General features: G+C 33.5%; 1 protein-coding gene and 1 long non-coding RNA gene across 2 annotated transcripts; both read left to right on the top strand.

Annotated features, from left to right (window-relative positions):
- The first annotated feature begins 12474 nt into the window (after positions 1 to 12474).
- Positions 12475 to 13735, top strand: LOC137837571 (uncharacterized). The gene is made up of 2 exons (XR_011085490.1): positions 12475 to 12584; positions 13266 to 13735. It is a non-coding gene; the product is annotated as an uncharacterized lncRNA (long non-coding RNA).
- Positions 13736 to 18270: 4535 nt separating this feature from the next.
- LOC137837570 (heavy metal-associated isoprenylated plant protein 39-like) lies at positions 18271 to 19311 on the top strand. The gene is made up of 3 exons (XM_068646596.1): positions 18271 to 18411; positions 18588 to 18663; positions 18772 to 19311. The coding sequence occupies exons 1-3, from the start codon at positions 18406 to 18408 to the stop codon at positions 19011 to 19013; spliced, it is 324 nt and encodes a 107-aa protein (XP_068502697.1). The 5' UTR covers positions 18271 to 18405; the 3' UTR covers positions 19014 to 19311.
- Positions 19312 to 20507: the final 1196 nt, after the last annotated feature.

Below are 20507 nucleotides of genomic sequence, written 5' to 3'. Positions count from 1 at the left end.
CCTATTAGTTGGATCTGCCTGATACGTACTTAGGTAATCATTCTTTTAATATCAGTGATCTAACTCCTTTCTTTACAGGTCTTCCAAATTCGTGGACGAATTCCCTCCCACCTAGGGAGCATCATGAGGACCAAGGAGATAGGGCACCTACTACCTAAGCCCAACCCATGACCTCAACACCCACCATACCTTAGAGGATTACTAGAAGCAGAGCACAGACTTTGGGTGTTGAGCATCAGTTGATTTCCCTTTTTGTAATTTTCGTAGAGTGGGTTTATATAGCATAAATAGGAGGTGAAGTTATAGGATTGGGCCTATGAGAAGTCCATTAGGGAAGGAAGGAAACCCTACCTTCTAGAATGTGCATAATGGTGCGGCATTGACTAAAGTCAATACCCTAGACCGCACCATTTTTGTCTTTCCCTTCTTACCCCACAACTTGTTCTCCAAGGCTCCTCATTCTACAAATAGGAGGCTTCCCTCTTTGTATTGAGAAGTTGAATGAAATATAGAAAAGTTACTCTGCACATTTTTGTGTGTGAATGATTAGTGAGGCTTGTCCTCTTAGTCTTAGTCTTATCTTGTGAGTTTTGAGAACTCTCAAGTGGCAGCATCCTTCACTTATCTTGGAGTTATTTTACCATCCAAGTGGCATGCAACCATTCTCAATTCCATTTCTCATAAGTTTCCTTTTCCTTCATCTTTTCCTTCCATTATCATTCCATTCTATTCATAAACGTGTTCTTATTTTGCTTCCTTATGTCTTTTCGGTTTTCACATGTTCCTCTTGTTTTCCTTATGTAATTTTTGCACCATATTTTGTCATCATCTTCACCATATAATTGTATTTTCCTTTTGCCTTTGTGAAATGAAGCTTCACATTTACTTAACTACTTTGTTAAGTTAATGTCCAGTGGGGATTTTCTTTAGGTTTTCACTCTTTAATTGTCTTAAAATCAAAATCATAAATCTAAAGTGTCACATAAATGAACAATCCTAAAATCAACTCACATCAATATCAGTGAGATAAAGCAAAGAACCAATCAATCCTCTGAATTTGTTTTGATCTACTGTTGTACTAGTCAAGTCAACATCCATATAACAACTTGTGGACATTGGTGTGGTTGCCTCTTTGCAGTTTTTCATCTCAAACCTCTTGAGAATCTCCTTGCAATACTTGGTTAGACTTAGGAAGATGCCATCTTTAGATTGTTTGACCTGCGGTCCAAGAAAGAAGGAAAGCTTGCCTATCATAGACATTTCAAACTCCCCATGCAGAGCTACCACAAATTCTTCACATAGGCAATCATTTGTAGCACCAAATATGATGTCATAAGCATATATTTAGACCAAGATAATTGCAAAATTTGACTTCTTAATAAAGAGTTTTGTCAATATTCCCTCTCTCATAGCCATTAGACAAGAGGAAAATACTTAGCCTCTCATACCACTGCTTTGGGACTTGCTTAAGTCCATACAAGGCATTTTTCAGCTTGTATACATGCTTGGGATGTTGATGATCTTCAAAACTGGGTGGTTGTGAAACATAGACCTCCTCGTTGATAACTCCATTAAGGAATGCACTTTTCACATCCATCTGAAACAGTTTGAAACCCCTCATCCTACCAAAAGAAAATAGTAATCTCACAGCTTCCAATCTAGCCAATTGTGCAAAGGTTTCATCATAGTCTATGCCTTCCTCTTGATTGTATCTTTTAACAACTAGCCTTGCTTTGTTTCTTGTAATCACCCCTTATTCATCCAGCTTATTTCTAAACACCTACTTGGTTCTAATGATGTTCATCTGATCTGTTTTAGGAACTAGAAACCACACATCATTTCTAATAAATTGATTCAGCTCCTCATGCATGGCAGCAACCCAGTTTTCATCTTTCAGAGCTTCACCAATCGTCTTAGGTTCAGTTTTGAGATACAAAAGCCATGTGCCTGCAGTAATTTGAGACAGTTCTTCTAGTAGGAACTCCCTTCTGAATCTGCCCAATGATGTTTGTTGAACAAGATGCTTTGATGTCTCCAAATCCAAGAGGAAAGCTTGAAGACCTTGTTGTTGTGTGTGTGTGTGTTGTCTAGTTGTTTGAAACTTGTTAATTCACTCCTTAAGATGATCCAAGTTCATTTGAATCTTTAACCTTTTAAAAACATGAGTTTTCTAAAATGTTGTTGAAATTTCAACAAGTTGTTTGAAACAACAGGTTGTTTTACCTTAGCAGTTTTTGAAAAAGGTTTTGAAAAGTTTGACTTTGCTGTCAAGTCAATTCAACCGATTGTTTTGACAAAACAAACGATTGTTTTCTTGAAAACCTTAACAAAATTCTGTTAAGCGATTTTAATATGTTTTAAATGATCCTAACTAACTTGGCTCCTTTATTAAATGCTTTTGACCACTTGGTGGGTTTATATAAAGGTGGTTTTACGCTCCTAATCTTAGAGTAAGGGAAAGAGTTTATCAAAACAGTTTTTCCAAGATTTGAAAGAGCTTTGGATCATTCTTAAGTGTCTGGAATAGGATAGGGTTGTAATTCTGAACTTTAAGCTTTGTAATACCCATGTGTATTTTATTCCCTTCTTCCTTGATTACTGTATTTCTGTAGTTGTGTTGCCAATGAGTGTTGTGAGTTCTTGAGGTGTTTAAGATGAACATTCTTGGTGTGGTTTTCCAAAGGTAGTGTGTTTCTTGAGGGGTTCAAGGTCACTACTTTGGTGTGTGATGTTTGTAATCTGGTTTTGATTACATAGTGGATTACCTAGTGGTTTCTGGGGACTGGATGTAGCTCTTGGTGTAAGAGTGAACCAGTATAAATCTTTTTGTGTGATTCTCTCTTTCTCTGATCTCACATATATTTGTTTTAAGTTGTTTTTATTAAGTGCTGATAAAAACAACCGATTGTTTTGACAAAACAACCGATTGTTTTTCTGATATCATCTTAAAACAATTTTGGGTATTTGTTTCCTTGATTCTTTTCTCTGTAATTCAGCATTGATTTTCATTATATCTTCAAAGTTTGTGAAAATCCCTCTTAAACAATTCACCCCCCTCCCGTTTAAGGCCATATATTCTAACAATGTTATCCACAGAAAGATCTTTAGGAATCCTCCATTCTTTGGGTAACTGATTTTGTTGCAGAATTTCAATCGATTGTTTCGCAGAATCAATCGGTTGTTTTTCTGGACAGGTTTCCAAATTCTTCAGAAAGATGTTCTGCACAATTCTTCAAAGATTCTTTTTATGCATGGTTAGTCTCATCAAATACAACATCAACAGACTCATCTACAATCATGACCCTTTTATTATACACCCTATAAGCATGGTTACTTGAAGAATAACCAAGGAATATACCATTATCTGCTTTCTCCACAAACTTGCCAAGGTTTTCTTTTTCATTATTCAAAATGTAGATTTGCATCCAAACAACTTTAGATGACCAATGTTGGGTTTCCTTACATTGAACAGTTCATATGGAATCTTCTTCAAGATTGGTCTAATGAGAACCCTGTTCATCACATAGCAAGCGATGCTAACATCATCCGCCCAAAAATATTTTGGCAAGGAGACTTCACTCAATATGGTTCTACCAAGCTCTTCAAGAGAGTTGTTTTCCCTTTCTACAACTTCATTCTGTTGAGGAGTTTCTAGGAGCAGAGAAATTATGAAAGATTCCAAGCTTTTCACAAAAGGAACTCAACTTTTCATTTTGGAACTCCTCTCCATGATCACTACGGATAGCACATATGTTGTTGTAGCTAGTGTTTTGCAATCTCTTTGCAAGATTTCTGAATGTAGAAAATACATCACTCTTTCACTCCAAAAATAGCGTCCAGGTAAACCTAGAAAAGTCATCAACAATAACAAGAGCATAGTAATTTCCACCAAGACTCATGTTTCTAAAAGGACCAAATAAATCCATGTGCAACAGCTCAACGGGTTTCGAAGTAGAAATTGTTGAACATGAGCTTTGATGTCTCCAAATATGTGTGGATTTCTTGAAGGTTTTGATGCTGCTTGTGTGTGTGGGTTCTGGGTAGTTTGAATTTGTAAATCCACTCTTAGTTTTGATCTAAAGTTGTTTTAATCAAGTTCTTTTGAAAAAGAGTGCTTTTCTAAAGAAGTGGAAAAACAACCAGTTGTTTTGTCGATTCAACTAGTTGTTTTACACTTAGTGGGTTTTGAAAAGAATTTGAAAATTCTTGACATTGGTTGACCTTGCTGTCAAGCCAATTCAACCGATTGTTTCGTGCTTTCAATCGGTTGATTTTTTAAAATCCTTAACCGAATTTGTTCAGTTTGTTAAATCTGTTTTAATTGATTCAAAACTAATTTGACTCTTGCATTAAATGTTTTTAACAGCTCATTGGAGCTTATATAATATGTTTTACGCTCCTAGTTGTTTCTCACTTAAAAGATCTTTTTTCAAATCTAGATTTTCCAAGATTGCTTAAAGCTTTGGATTCTTTATAAGAGTGGAATGGGATTGCTTTGTAGTTTTCCTTTTCAATCTGAGATTATATCAGGTGTGATCATTCTTTTTCTCTCTTGATTTGTACTTTCTGTAAGAACTGGTGTTGTGTAGATCCAAAGGGTGTTCTGATTTGTGGTGAGTTGTTTTCCAAAGGAGGTGTGTTTTCTTGAAGGATTCAAGATCACCTCTTTGGTGTGTGGTTTGTAATCAAGGTTTTGATTGCTTAGTGAAACACTCAGAGGTTTCTTGGATAAGAGTGAATCAGTATAAATTGGTTGTGTGATCTTTCTATCCCTTATCTCCTTTAAATCTATTTTTAATTTTTTTTATAAACTACTGATACAAACAACCGGTTGATTCGCAAAAACAACCGATTGATTTTTTGGAAATATACTAAAACAGATTTTTTTCTTTGCTGAACTGGTTTCGTCTTTTATGATTCTTCATTGGCTTTCACTCCACTATCAATATTTGCGAAAATCTTTTAAAAACAATTCAATCCCCCTCTTGTTTAACGCCTATAATTCTAACAGAAACCACATTTTTCAGTTTGAAGGAATGTTTAGTTTGCTTCCCCTTTTGGCATGCTTCACGTATATGGTCTTTCTCAAACTTGAGCTTGAGTAAACCTACCACAAGATCTTTAGATATCAACTTATTTAAATGATGCATGTGAATATGAGCTATTCTTCTATGCCATAACCATGATTCCTCATGTTTGGTTAGAAGACAACCAATGGATGTAGGATGTGAAATATCAAGAAGATAAGCATTGTTGACCCTTTTACCAATCAACAATACTTCCAGTGAATTAGGTAGGCATATCTCACAAGTGTTGGGCTTGAAGGTTACTTGATAACCTTTATCACACAGCTGGCTAATGCTGAGTAGACTATGCTTGAGCCCTTCCACTTATAGGATTATGAATCAAGAAGTTGTTCTTGTCACCAATGGTGCCTCTCCCAAGAATCTTTCCTTTATTGTTGTCTCCATAAGTCACATGACCTTCTTGCTTGAGGATAAAATTGACAAACTCGGATTTATCCCCTGTCATGTGCTTGGAACAACCACTGTTCAGGTACCACATATGCTTATTTTCCATCAAAGAGTCCTGTAAAACACAAGATAAAGTAGCAAGGTTTGGCCCCTTAACAAATTTGGGTCCATCGGTATTAATTGGATCATTAGAAACCTTAAGATTTTTAGGGACCCACTTCAAAACACCCTGGGAACAAAAACAATTCTAATTTTACAGAATCTGACAAAATGACCCTTTTTTATATAGTACAAGCATGAAACAATCAGTTGTTTCGACTTTTCAATCAGTTGTTTTTCCCTGATGGTTGAAAAAGGCTTTGAAACACCACTTTTCTTGCTCTGTGCATTAAACCCCAATCCAGATTTTCCAAAAACACAATTTTCATATGTAAGAACAGTCTCAAAGTTTGATTTTCCTTTTGAAAGCTTATCCATGATTTTCACAAGATAGTGAATCTTCTTTTCAAGAGATTCACAATTTTCACAAAAACTTGAGTCACATTTGTAAGAAGAGATCTGTAAATCAATTCTAGATTTTCAAAATCATTTTTCGAATTTTCTAGCTCTTCTTCCAATGTTTTGACTTTATTTTCCAACCAATTATTCAAGCCTTTCAATTGGTTGTTCAAAAGAGCCAATCTATTAGCTTCTTCATAAGTTTCTTTGAAAGCATGAAGAAGTTGGCTATAGTTTTCAAAATTATTTGAATTGCTGGAACTTACACTGCTCATGTCAGATTCTCCCTTGGCCATTAAGCAAAGATTTGCTTTTTCATCTCCTGAAGATGAGTTAGAGGAAGAAACTTCATTATCTTGCCAGGCTCTCTTGGCTTTGTCTTTCTTTTCACCTTTCTTGCTTGTTACTCTTTCTTTACTCTCATTGTTGGGGCAATCAACTTTAATATGACCCTTTTCACCATATCCAAAGCAAGTATATTTATTAGAATTAAAATCATTCAGTTTCTTGCTATTATATCTGTTCGGGGAGTGATTCTTGTTGCTGTTTTTCTTCAAGAATTTGTTGAATTTCTTGGACAGCAAGCTAAGAGTTTCTCCATCACTGTCATCACTTGAATCTTGGCAATTTTTAAGTCCAGCATCCTTCAAGGCAATGTTCCTCACATGCTTGTCTTCATTTTCTTGAACATTCAGCCTATTCATGTTCTCTAAGCTTTCCAAACAATGAGGTCGTTGTCAAAGATGTTAAATCTTTAGACTCAGAGATGGTCGTGATCTTGGGCTACCAAAATTTGTCTAGGCACTAGAGGATCTTCATGTTGCGTTCCTCTTTTTCAAAAGTTTTTCCAAGACTCATAAGGTGGTTGACAATATGAGTAAATCTCTTTTGCACTTCTGCAATTGTCTCCCTTTTTTGCATTCTAAACATCTCATATTCTTGGATAAGAGCATGCTTCATTGCTCTCTTCATGTCATTTGTTCCTTCATGAGTCACTTCAAGTGTATCCCACATTTCCTTTGCGGAGGTACATTGTGACACCCTGGAAAACTCATCAGAACTTAATGCATATGTAATAATATTCTTTGCAATAGAATCATATTGAGCCTTTTTGCTTTCATGCTCAGTCCATTAGGACCAAGGCTTTTCAAAAAACACTTTATCTTTTTCAAGCATAGGAACAAAAGGATCATTTTCAATTGCATCCCAAATTCCTTTACAAATTGATTTTACAAAGATCTTCATCTTTACCTTCCAAAATTGATAATTCAAACCACAAAACAAAGGCGACCTGTTAATTGAAGCACCCTCCCCAAACGGTAGTTGTTCTGCCATTTAAAATGGTTTTAGGATAAAAAAACTTGAATGACTTTCAAGAACCTAGCTCTTGATGCGAGTTGTTAAAATTTTAGGCCTTAAACAAGAAGGGGGGTGAATTGTTTTTAAAATATTTTCGTAAATATTGAAGGTGGAGTGAAAGGCAATGAAGAATCAAGAAGAAGAAACCAGTTCAACAAAGAAACAAATATGTTTTAATATGTTTCCAGAAAATCAACCAGTTGTTTATGCGAATCAACCGGTTATTTTTATCAACAATTTATAAAAACAAATTTAAAGGACAAAAGGGATAGAAAGATCACACAACAAATTTATACTGGTTCACTTTTATCCAAGAGCTACATCCAATCCCCATAAACCCCTGAGTATTTCACTAAGCAATCAAAAACCTTGATTACAAACCACACACCAAAGAGGTGATCTTTAACCCTTCAATAACACATACCTCCTTTGGCAAACAACACAACACAGATTAGAACACCCTATGGATCTGCACAACACCAGTTCTTACAAAATAATAGTAACCAAGAGAGAAAAGTTATGATCACACTTGATACAATCTCAAATTGAAAAGCAAAAGTACAAAGCAATCATGTTCCACTCTTAGAAAGAATCCAAAGCTTGAAGAAATAATGGAAAAACTTGATTTGGAAAATATCTCTTGAGTAAGTAATAACCAAAAGCGTAAAACATAATGTATAAGCTCCAATTACTTGTTAAAAACATTTAATGCAAGATCCAAATCAGTTTTGAATCAATTAAAACAGATTGAAAAGTATGACGGGTCAACAAACCTAGACGCACAAGTCAAGGCATATCTTACCCAAACCAACCTCTTTTTCGAAGACTTGGGAGTACACTGTAGACTTTTCCTTACTACCCTTAAGGACCAACCTTGGAATGGTACTATTTTCTACCCAAAAGCTCAACAGATTCATTTGACACTTTTTTTTAAGGTTCTCAGCCCAGTTTGTTGATTCCATTCCCATGGTTGCAACCTCAACATCTCTAAATAATGTTGTACAATGGGAAAATGAGTCACTACAACAATACATGGCTCAATTTGCTAAAACGTCCATCCATATCCTGAATCTACATCCAACAGTGGCTATGCACATGCTCTTAATGGGTTTTTGCATAGGAAAATTCTTCAACACACTATATGTTAACCCACCTGTAAACATGGATGAGCTCCATACCTGAGCAACATGATATATCAGCATCGAGGAGAACTCAAATGAAAGGAAAAGATGATGAAATTTTTCCCTACCTCTACTATGAATATAACACAAACCTTTAAGAGAAGGCGTGTAAGTAGGCACATAACTAAATGGATTTTTCTTCAAAGGAAGAATTAGAAAAGAAAGAAGAAAAGGCCATTAGGGACGTACCTAGACAAAAATGGTGGCGAATAGAGACAAAAAAAATGCTAAATTCTCTTGCGAAGACTTTAAGACTACAAGGCCAGAGGGCGTGATAGCAAGGAAGGTAAGAAAATGAAAAGTAGTAAAGTTTAAATATAAAACGAATGAAGTGTTTTGTCAGTTCGCACAAAACATTTGAAATACTCAAACGTCATATCCTAAAATAATATGGCATGGAAAGTTGAAACATTAGGGGCAAACGACGTAACATCTCGAAAGGGTAAAAATCTCATCATTAATTATGAAAATCCCCCATTAATGCATATTGGTAGTTACAATGTTAATAAGAAATATCATACTAGAAAAGTCGAACATACTCGATCCCACCAAAAGTCACAAAAATGCATGGTTGAGAAAATACAATCTCAAAATTAATTATTTGAGTCAAACATTAAAGTTTGTTAATTCACTAAATCGAATCCACCCATGCTTCATTTATGAAATCCAAGATTGGGGGGCTTATGTACCTACTTGTATCCGAGATATATGAAAATATGCATAGATTTATAACACAATAATATAAAATCCAATCAAATTAAATGTAATTGTATAACTCAGATATTTATACTCATATATGGTTATAATTGTTTGAATGACAAATATTCAATAATCAATCACATCTCTTATTTATTTTTAATATCTTTTTAATACTTCAACTCAAGTCCAAAGGCCTATAAATACAAACAGATCACACAGGAAGTACTCACCCAAATCTCTAATTCACTTTTATACTCATATATTTTATAATTTGTTTTGCTCTTATTGACTTGAGTGTTGGAGAATCTTCTACAAGTGGATCTTTCATCGGTCTTCATAAACAACTCGACAATCAATTCTCAGAGGTACAACTCAGCTTCCTACAAATATAACTTTTTTCACCTTGAGAGATCCGCACTCATCTCCGATATGAACATTATGAAAAAAATTATAATATATAATCAACATTTTGTTAGAGACATGACAAAGTTATAATATATAAGTAAATACAAACATCACTTTATCAAGTTGGTTTTATATGGCCGAGCTAGACTTAAATTCCACTATTTACTACTATGTATCGGAGTCTTTTATGTGAGGTTGAGTTATACTTCCATTACTTTAATACGATCAACTTAATAAAATAAGGTTTGTACTACCTATATATCATAATTTGACCATATCTACCAATTTATAATATATAGGTTGATGCAAACCTTACCTTAATGAGTTGGTTTTATAAAATTGAATTAAACTTAAATTTCACTACTTACTATTATGGTATGAAAGTAAGTTTTGTAAAGTTAAATTATACTTAAATTTCACTACTTTAATATGATCGAATCACTAAGATAAGGTTTACACTCATCTATATAGTATAATTTGTCCATACTCTACCAAATTATAATGTACAAATCGATGTAAAACCACTTTAATAAATGAGCTTTATAAGATTGAATTTGTAATACCTCAAAAATATCCTCCAACCCTACGTTATAAATCTACTAAAGGGTCTATACAAAACTTATAGTAATTAAAATTAAAATTTAAACATACACATTATATAAGTATAAATACAAATATTTACACAACAAGAGTAAAAAAAAATATTATTCTTTCTAGATGTCACTACTCATCCTGCACCTGTAAAAATAGTATATTTTACTTTTATTTTTTAAAGTTGATCAAAATGATATTGAGATAAAATAAAAATGATTTAGTTTATTTAGAACACGAAATCAAACAAACATTACTTTATTAGATATCCGTCAAATTGAGTTAAACCGATGTACTCTATAGCTCTATCCACATCTCAGATCATTGTGCTTCAACCATATACCATCATTGACTTCTGCAACAACACATGACATAGTTTGGTCTATTGATTAAAAAAATTATGATAGTTGAACTATTATTTTATTTAAGTGTTAATAATTAATGTTTTCATTTTTGAAAGTTGAGTTGTCAGGCTACATTAAATTCTAAATTAAATACTCGTAAGTTAATAAAATTGTTGAGAAAAAAAGACTTTCATTGATTTATGATGGAGATCCCACGTCGACAAGAGATGAGGACAATTCATTGTATATAAGTGGGTGCAAACCTCAATCCTATGATACCATAGAGCTCTGATACCATATTACATAGTGGACTTTAAGCCTAATTCAACCCCATAAAACCGACTCATAAGGTTGAGGTTTGCACCCAATTATATACATTGAAATGTCCTTATCTCTAGTCGATGTGGGATCTCCAACGCACCCAATACTCGCTAGGATAGGCTCGAAATGGCTCTGATACCATATATTACGAAATGGACTTTAAGCCTAACTCAACCCCATAAAACCGGCTCATAAGGTTGAGGTTTGCACCCACTTATATACAATGAAATGTCCTTATCTCTAGGAGATGTGGGATCTCCAACACCCCATATTATAGGTGGTGGCCTGATAAACCCAACAAATACTCGCTATAGGATAGGCTCGAAAATGGTTCTAATACCATATTTTACAGAGTGGACTTTAAGCCTAACTCAATCCCATAAAACCGGCTCATAGGATTGAGGTTTGCACCCACTTATATAACAATGAATTGTCCTCATCTCTGGTCGATGTGGAATCTCCATCACACCCCCTCACGCTGAGAGGTGATAGATAGAAGCTTGTGCGTGGGATAACATATTATGGGTGGCCTGATAAACCCAACAAACACTCGCTAGGATAGGATCGAATGGCTCTCATACCATATTACAGTAAATGAAGATGAATATTCCTTGTCTGATGTGATGCTTTAATGTAGCGTACGTAATCACACGTAATCGTACGTAATCGTAATGAAGAAATAGAGGTTTTGATGAACCCTAATTGTAGAGAAAAATAAATATAAAAGAAACTTTTATTCACTTGCATATTAGAGAGTAAAATACATGGTGTATATATAAGAAAAAGATTAAGACCTAGCTGAAATAGAAAAGAAAAGTTGGGCCAAACAAACAAAGCCCAATAATTTAAAATAGAAAATTAAATATATTAACAATTTACAATATCAATAAAGTGATAGTTATCGTGGATATCATTTCTTAAAGAAATGATGATGTTAAAAATATTTGATATAATTAAATAAATTATTTTATGTGAGTTTTAAATTTCGGTATTTAATTTAATGGGTTATTTTTTTTAGTTAAATTCTCTTTTTATACTTAATTTAATTTAAATATATGTTAGTGGGGTTGAAGAGAGTGATAGTTTGGCGTGAGTATCGTAACATTTATAATGAACTTTAATGGCGTGTGAAACACACAAAGAAAACATTTTTATTTTCAAAATTTGATAAAATATTAAAAGCATTTAAAAACAAGTTATATAATATTCAATCAAATATATTTCTAATTCATTTTCTACTTTATTTTAAATTAGATAATAAAAACTATGCCTTAGTAATATTCGTCTTCATATACACAAAAGTCCCAACTGCAAATTAATGGAATAAAGAAAATGAAGTGTTTGATAACAATATTTCTAAATAGAACGCAATTATTGATTGCACATACTTTCTTCGAAGGAATAGTGTGAACTTGAAATTTCAAAGATGACACGGTCGCACGGCGTGAATAATTGTATGAACAACAAACTTATACTAATGTTTTGTAGGCGTAATTATAACTATGTTCCAAACTATACTATATACAGTTGACTTGACTTGCTTAGTCTCTGACAACACGTTATCATTGGTCTATAAATGATGCTGAAAAACTTATCCATGATATTCCAACTCAGCTTCACCTCTTCGCCTCTTCACCTACCTTTGCAATTCTCACAAACAGTGTTCTTGTTTAGTTAGCTCTCATCACTATCAAGCTTCAAAAACAATGAAGGTCAGAACTATACTCTCATATATGAGATCAAACCAGTCTCATTTATTTCCTTTTTCTTTCCATTTCTCTACCTTTCTCCCGGATTTTGTTTCTTTCAATAATCTCATATCGCTTAGAGATAAATAACATTTTATAATATATAAATGAGTGCAAACCTGATTTTGTAAATCGGTTTTATAAGATTGATTAAACTTAAAGTTCATTTCTTAATATGGTATCAGAATCATTTAGAGTTTATTCTAATGAGAGTTGATGGTCTCATCAGATCACCCATAAATATATAGTCTTATATACGAGTTAACAGTCTCGGTGTGAGGAATGTGTGTTGGAAATCCTACATCGACTAAAGATAAAGATATTTTATAGTATATAAATAAGTATAAACCTCATTTTATTATAAATCAGTTTTATAGGTAAATTTTATAAGATTGAGTTATTATTAAAGTCTAATTCTTAATAATACTCGAGTATCAAACCAATATCTTTTATTTTGTTTTTCTTTCCATATCTTGAACTTTTTTACTTTATCGATGTAAAAGTAGTTGGGTCTGAATTAACATTTCTTTGATGTTTGTGTATCAGGCATTTCAGGTATATATCAGTTTTCACTCTAATAAAACTTGCTTAACTTTTGTTAAGAATTGAATAATAATTTAAATGTATTTGCAATTATTTTTGCAGGGGTTGAATCAATTTCTGTTGACTTGAAAGACATGAAGTTGGTGCTACTGGGTGAGATTGATCCAGTGAGAACAGTGTCGAAGCTACGAAAATGGTGCCACACAGAATTAGTTTCAGTTGGACCAGCCAAAGAGGAGAAAGAAAAGGAGGAGCCACCAAAAGTACCTGTTCCTGTCTATGAACCCTACCCCATTTATTATTATCATTATTCTATGACACCACCATTGTATTCTTAAAATTAATTTTTAACTAGGTTACAAGTTTTGGAGGGAATCCTATGCAGTGGATCTGTGTTACTTATGCTAAAATTTTAGTGTTCGAAAGTTTGTTACGAAGAGAGTCCTAGTATTTTTTTTGGTTTTACTTGTATTTTTTTGTGGTCTAGTAGATTCAAGACCATTGGGTGTATTTTGCCAATTGATGTGTTCATCATATAAAAAAGATTTGATTGGAAAACGATTTCTTCCTAATAGTTCTTGTATTGTTGGAAATTTTAGTAGTCTGTTTTATTAATTTATTGTCTATATACAACCCTCGAAGCTTAGAACAGAGTGTATGATTCGTGAAATTTTGTTGATGGCTAAGAGTAAGAATGGACAAAGTTTTTCTAATCATTACATTGGTACAAATTAATAATTTAAATAAAAATAATCAAATGTTCGGGTCAACAAAATAATATACCATACATGACCGAAATTGTAAAATTGATATCACCTCCACACATCCAGAAGTGAATAAACATATGGATCGGTTGTCACCAATGATATCTTGAAAAACCCATAAAAATAGAATAATTAAGGATTAATCTTAAATTAACTTAATAAATATATATGTTGTGGAACTAATACGAGGTTAATCACAATATTGATACGGATCCAAACTCATTTGTGTTGAGTCTAATACATATCTTAATATTGTTTGTTTGGGACATGTAAATATTACATTTTAATAGTATTTATTATTTTCAACTATCCAAGTAGATTGATTTGAGTGTTGAAACATATTTTGTAAGTACATTCACGTCCTGCACCAAGAAGATCATTAGTATTGTGAGGATGACATCTTCGAAGATACAGAGTACTAGATAAGTAAGGAGAGATTTCTTGGTTCATACAAAAACAATTATCCTCTTCACATATTGATGATCTTCTTTGGTATGAGCGACGTTGTGTACCTACAAAAGGCACTTTGACGCACAAGTTAATCTTCTTAAATAGTTGAGTGTGATAAATGTTATCAAAACGTAACATTTACCTCTCTCAAACAAACTTATTTATATTGGGCCTCAATACAGATGGACCTAGATTAGTATAAATATTTTTTTAGCAAATTCTTCCTACACCTTATAAAGTGTCACATGATCCTAAAGCACTTTAAAATTTCAAAAATTGTCGTTCATTCCAGAATTGAAAATCCAGATTTTAAAAAATACATTCTAAAAAAAATTCAAAATAGATTATTGTGTTCCAAAAATAGAATTTTAGAATAGAATTACACAATCAAAATCCTATTCCGGAAAAACAATTTCGAAGTAAAAAAAAGTGTTATGAAAAAAAAATTCCAAATATAGAAAAGAGATTCTGAAATCCAAAAAAGTGTTTGAGAAATCTAAATCTGTAAATATATTCTAGAAAAGAGATTCTGCAAATGCATTTTGATATGCACCCCTTTTAATTAAGGATATTTTTATAATTTTGCATAAAAACTATATGCGAATTCAAATTTCATCGAATGGGAAGTAATTGTCATCTCGGAAAAAAAGTATGATATATTTATTAAGTTGATTTTAAAATATCGACATGATGAATGATTCTATTTTTATCAATTTCCTCGCATGTTTCAATAGTGCACCCCATATAAATATGTTTATTTACTGCTAGATGTGCATAAATTATCTCAATTATGGGATTTTAGACCTATATGTTACAATAACCTTATTTTTAATACATGATTTTTTTAATTTCTTCATAACAAAGAATTAAAAATGCATGAAAAACAAAATAAGTAAAAGTTGTAATGTTTGCACCTTTTCGACTTTTTCTCTTTCTCTTATTTCACTCAAACCCATCAGGCCCATGGATGTCTTGCTCTTGTATATATATTGTTTCGTCTTTCTTGTTTCCTTTTTATCTCATGGCTACCGCACAACAAGACTCCAAAGAATAAATCAAGAATGATCAACTAAATCCAACAAGTGTCGACTACCTACCCAGGTGAGAACCCAACCATGGCCCTTATCACACCGCATCTTGATGGGTCAAACTATCACTCTTGGAGTAGAGCGATGAAGCGCGCGTTGGTCTCCAAAAACAAATTTAAATTTGTTACTGGAGAGATGTCGAAGCCTTTGAGAAATGAAAGTCAGTATGAAGCATGGGAAAGGTGCAACATAATGGTGATCATGGATCACAGGTAGTCTCTCAACACAAATAGCACACAGTACAGTGATATTGATAATGCTAGGGAACTTTGGGAAGATCTTAAGGAGAAATTTGCAAAAAGCAATCATTTTCGTGTCTCAGATCTTTTACAAGAAATCAACTCCATTGAACAAGGAGAAAGAAATGTTACAAATTACTAAACTGATTCCAAGATCTTGTGGGATGAGCTTGATTCTTTACGACCCTTGCCTGTTTGTGTTTGTAAAGCAAAGTGTAGGTGCGACCTGATGAAGATCATGGGAAACTACCGAGAATATCTAAGCGTGTCATGTGTTTCTTAAAGGGTCTTGGAGAAATGTATAAGACTGTTAAGACATAAATTTTGTTGACTGGGTCATTGCCAAGTGGCAATCGCGTCTTTTCTTTGGTTTTTCAACAAGAAAGACACCTCAGTGAGAATATTGGAGTTAACACAAAGGTTCTAATCAACAATGTGAACCAACAAAAAGTTAGCAATAAACCCAGTGGTATTAATTATGGATGGCGAAGTTATGGAAGAGGGAGAAGTAAAATTTTTGGATAGAAATGTTCTTATTACAACAAGATGAACCATATTGTTGATGAATGTTACTCAAAACATGGCTTTCCACCATGAATGAAACAAAAAAGGGAGTATACTGCGAACACTTTTGAGAAAGAAAAGGAAGACGAAACTAAGAAGAACAAAGTTGTGCATGATGAGACTCTGAGTGAACAAATTATTAGAACCTTTGGATCAAATAAATTACAACAACTTATAGATATAATGCAAGTCTCCAAGAATAGAGAAAAACTTATCAACACCACTGTGACAGATGGCTCAAGAACTAGTAGCAATGTAGGTAAAAAAGGTAATGGGCATTAGATTCTTGATACGAGTGCCACTGATCACGTAACTTGTTCTATTTCATCTTTTATAAATTAGTATTGTTTAGCTTTATTTCATCTACAACCAAGCTTGTTTGTGCTAAATCCAATATATCATTGATTTCCCCCTTTGTCATCATAAATTGCCTCCTAGACTTCTCATTTGTCCCTGTTCAATTTTTCTAACCACTAATGTCCCCTCATTTTGAGCTTAATTATCTTTTGAATTTCTAGTTGGATACATATTTGCCTAATCTTTCCTATTGCCTCTGATTTACTCAGCTAGAAATTGTTGCATCCTACATTCCTACTTACTCACTACTGCAATATCTATGTATTCCTCTTTTGCATAACCAACCAACATACTTTGATATATACAACATTTTGTATTACAATCATCCTGATTCCAACTTGAGATTTACACTTGCAATTTTCTTCATGTTATACTACTATTCTCATGCATTTTGAGTGTTTCAAAAAATAACAAGTTGCTTAGTTTTTTCACTTTCAAAGAAGTTATATGTGACATAAAGTAATTGTGTTCGGATGCTTGTTCTGATACGTCCAATAGTCTCATATTACGTAAAAATCAAAGTTTTTTTTATCACCAAAAATAAATGAATGAAAGGGGACACTTTAGGGGTGTCCCAACCCTTATACAAGTACCAAAACTCACTACCTAAGATCCAAACCAAAAGTAGTATACAATAACAGAAGTCGAAGTTAAAGGTAATTTAAATACACATTTCAACCATCTTTTAAGGGAAGAACCGGGTTAAAACTCTGAGTTTCATAGGGACAATACGTCAAATATGGTAATTGATCCTAATAGTGTTATCTCAACGGACACATTGGCAGGGATGGAAAAGTGATTCCAAAGACGAACTCTCTTTTCCTTTGCCCTCGACTTGGAGGCTTTGACAATTTAAATATACATTTCTCTCCTTAACTTTCCAATGCTTTCTGACGGGAGTTCTGAGCTTTAAAACGGACATTACTCAATACTTTAGATGCAATGATTGGCTCTAATGATGTTATCTCAACGAACTTGAAAATGAAACATTTACGTCGTATGTGACGCAATGGAAAAGTGATTCCAAATACAAACTCACTGGAGGATTTGTGCAATTTAAACACGCATTCCTCTTTTATCCCTTCAAGATATTTTTAAGGACAAAACTGTGAGAAATGATTATGAATTCCAAAACAAACAATACCTCTAATACAATGATTGAGTCTAAATATGCTATTTCAACAAAGTTAAGTTTAGGACATTTAGTAAACATCATTGTGCAATAGTTTAAACATTTGAAATATGATATATGAAACAAAATTTGATGTAATAACTATTAATCGCTTTATAATTATAAAATAAAAATAAGCAATCATATAAATAACTAATAAAATGGTATGATATAAAAAGACTTTTATAACTGAACATGGAGGGAAGTTTCTGTATGCTATATGTTGATTCAACTTGCAGCAGTCATCATTCATCGTATTAATCATTTTGAGACATAACCACGAAGCAACATGTTCAATCGTTTTCCAACCCAACCTGACATAAAGCAATAAAAAACTTCAATTATTACAGTTCTTATAATATTTCATTGCTGCACTTTCCGTGAAGGATCAGAAAAGGAAGATAAATTTGAAGAACACGGTTTGACTTCATTTGACTTGACTCCACTTTTACTATGTCTATGGCTCCCACCTATTAGTGCTGCTATAAACACTCCTCATTTCACCCATATTTCTCACAACTTCCTTCAATTTGAAAAATATATAAAAAACCATCTCTTCTAATATTCCTTCACCAAGCTTAGCTCTCATCACAAGCAAGTTTTGAAACAATGAAGGTCAGAATATGAACCATTCTCTTTTATTTCCTCACCATTTCTTGACTTTTCTCTTATTACTCTGTGTTGTTTCCACTTGGGCTTGCATATATTATTTCCTTTCACTTTCATGTTTTGGATGCAAAAGTAATTTCTGGGTCTTAATTATCACTTCTTTGATGTTTGTTATGTCACAGAAAGTAGTGTTAAAGATGGACTTACATGATGATAAGATCAAGCGAAAAGCTATGAAGACAGCATCTGGCCTTTCTGGTATATATATCAAACTTTTCACTCTATACTACAACTTATACTTTTGTTTCAAGATCATTCTCTTCATGATTTTTTTTAAAATTAACTGTAATTTGAATTATTATGCAGGGATTGAATCAATTTCTGTTGACTTGAAAGACATGAAACTGGTGCTATTCGGTGAGATTGATCCAGTTAGTGCAGTGTCAAAGCTACGAAAATGGTGTCACACAGAATTAGTTTCAGTTGGACCAGCAAAAGAGGAGAAAGAGAAAGAGAAGGTGGATCCACCAAAAGCACCTGTTCCTGTTTACCAAACCTATCCCTTTTATTATTATCCTTATCAAATGGCACCACCACTGTATAATTAAAAGTAATAATTAGATTACATGTTTTGAAGAGCATCCTGTGTATACACTTGCTGTGTGTCATCATCCACTTAGATTTTAGAGTATTAGAAAGTTTGATGGAAAGTAATCCTTTTTGGTGTTATTGGTTTCACTCATGATTTTTGTGGTCTAGTAGACTCAAGACCATTGTGTGTCCAAGGTAGCAAAATGCAGTACTGTGATTAGTGTGTATGGTTAGACTATGTCATTTTGTAACAAATTTTTTATGCTTTGTTCATCATGTTGAATAAGATTTGAGCAGAAAAACTTTTCTTTTTAATACTTCTTTGAATCATTGGATTAAAAATCATCCTATAAGGTTTATTAGTACTTAGTAATTAATTATTATTGTTGAATATTCTGATTCATAATCTTTTCTTCCGTTACTTTTTTTCATTCCAAAGGTCTTTTGATTAATAATAATAAAGAGATGATATATATATATACTAAATCCTTACGAATAAAAGAAATTAAGAGGAACACTTCATCATCATGGTGTTCCAACCCTTATACAAGAATCAATTTCTGCATTAAAAGGAGAGGCAACCAAAAACAACAAAAACACAGACAAAAAAAATAAAATTATGAGTTGCCAAGTTGCTGCCAAATTATGCAGAAAAATCCTGCACGTAACCTTTTTGTCAGCAAAGCAAAGGATGACCGTGTGCTAAGCTCTTTTAGTTCCCTGATGAAAGACTTTACCATGCATAAACCAGCAGTTGCTCAAAGTTTATCACCACAAAAAAGAGAGGAAACTTCCCAGATGTGCAGGTTGCTGGTCTAAAATGCTGCTGCTTCCTTTACATAGCTCCAGTAACCTGCAGATACCAAACAGAAACCAGATAAACTGCTCAAACCACCAGCAGCATCAACCAGCCTTCAAACACCATTCTACCATTTTCTCACGAACACAGTTGATTTGGCTCACCCTTCAATCTAGTTTTGCACCAACAACATTTCTGCTGCCAGTTCTTCTTTCAAGACCCCTTCCTCTTGGCTATAGAAAGTTCTGCATACACGGCACTTTATGCTACTCAACACAGCAGAAAAATTATTCAGAATTCTACTTGCACATTCTGCATAAATCACTTGGCTTAGTTCCCTACTTCACATAAGCTATGCCACGTTTCATTCCAACAGACCTGCTCCTTCCATTCTGCTCAGACTATGTTCACAACACTGATAAGATTCCACCCTGCATCAAAACTCCCATAGGAAAAAAACCTGTGTTGGTATATACGGTCCAATTATCACTGCTGCCTCCACATTGATTAAAGAAGATTCTTGTCTCCACTCGGTGCTACACTACTGCCCATCCTGATGACAAGAATTCTGCTAGATAGATTTGACCTTCTGCTGCACTAACCAGGCTCAACAAGATTATTTTCCTTTTGACAGCATCAGCACTACAAAATTAACAGCACCAGATTCTGCTGGAGGCACCAGTAATAACTGCAAAGATAGGTGCTGGAGGGC

This window comes from Phaseolus vulgaris, chromosome 4, assembly GCF_000499845.2.
Source record: "Phaseolus vulgaris cultivar G19833 chromosome 4, P. vulgaris v2.0, whole genome shotgun sequence".
NCBI classification, from domain to species: domain Eukaryota; kingdom Viridiplantae; phylum Streptophyta; class Magnoliopsida; order Fabales; family Fabaceae; genus Phaseolus; species Phaseolus vulgaris.
Note: the sequence above shows the minus strand (reverse complement) of the source record. Positions and strands in the feature narration are given on the sequence as shown.

What these genes read in the sequence shown, in the direction of transcription:
- LOC137837570 (XM_068646596.1), top strand. An exon ending in GACAGCATCTGGCCTTTCTG is followed by an intron (nt 18,664 to 18,771) that starts GTATATATATCA and finishes ATTATTATGCAG; the next exon opens with GGATTGAATCAATTTCTGTT.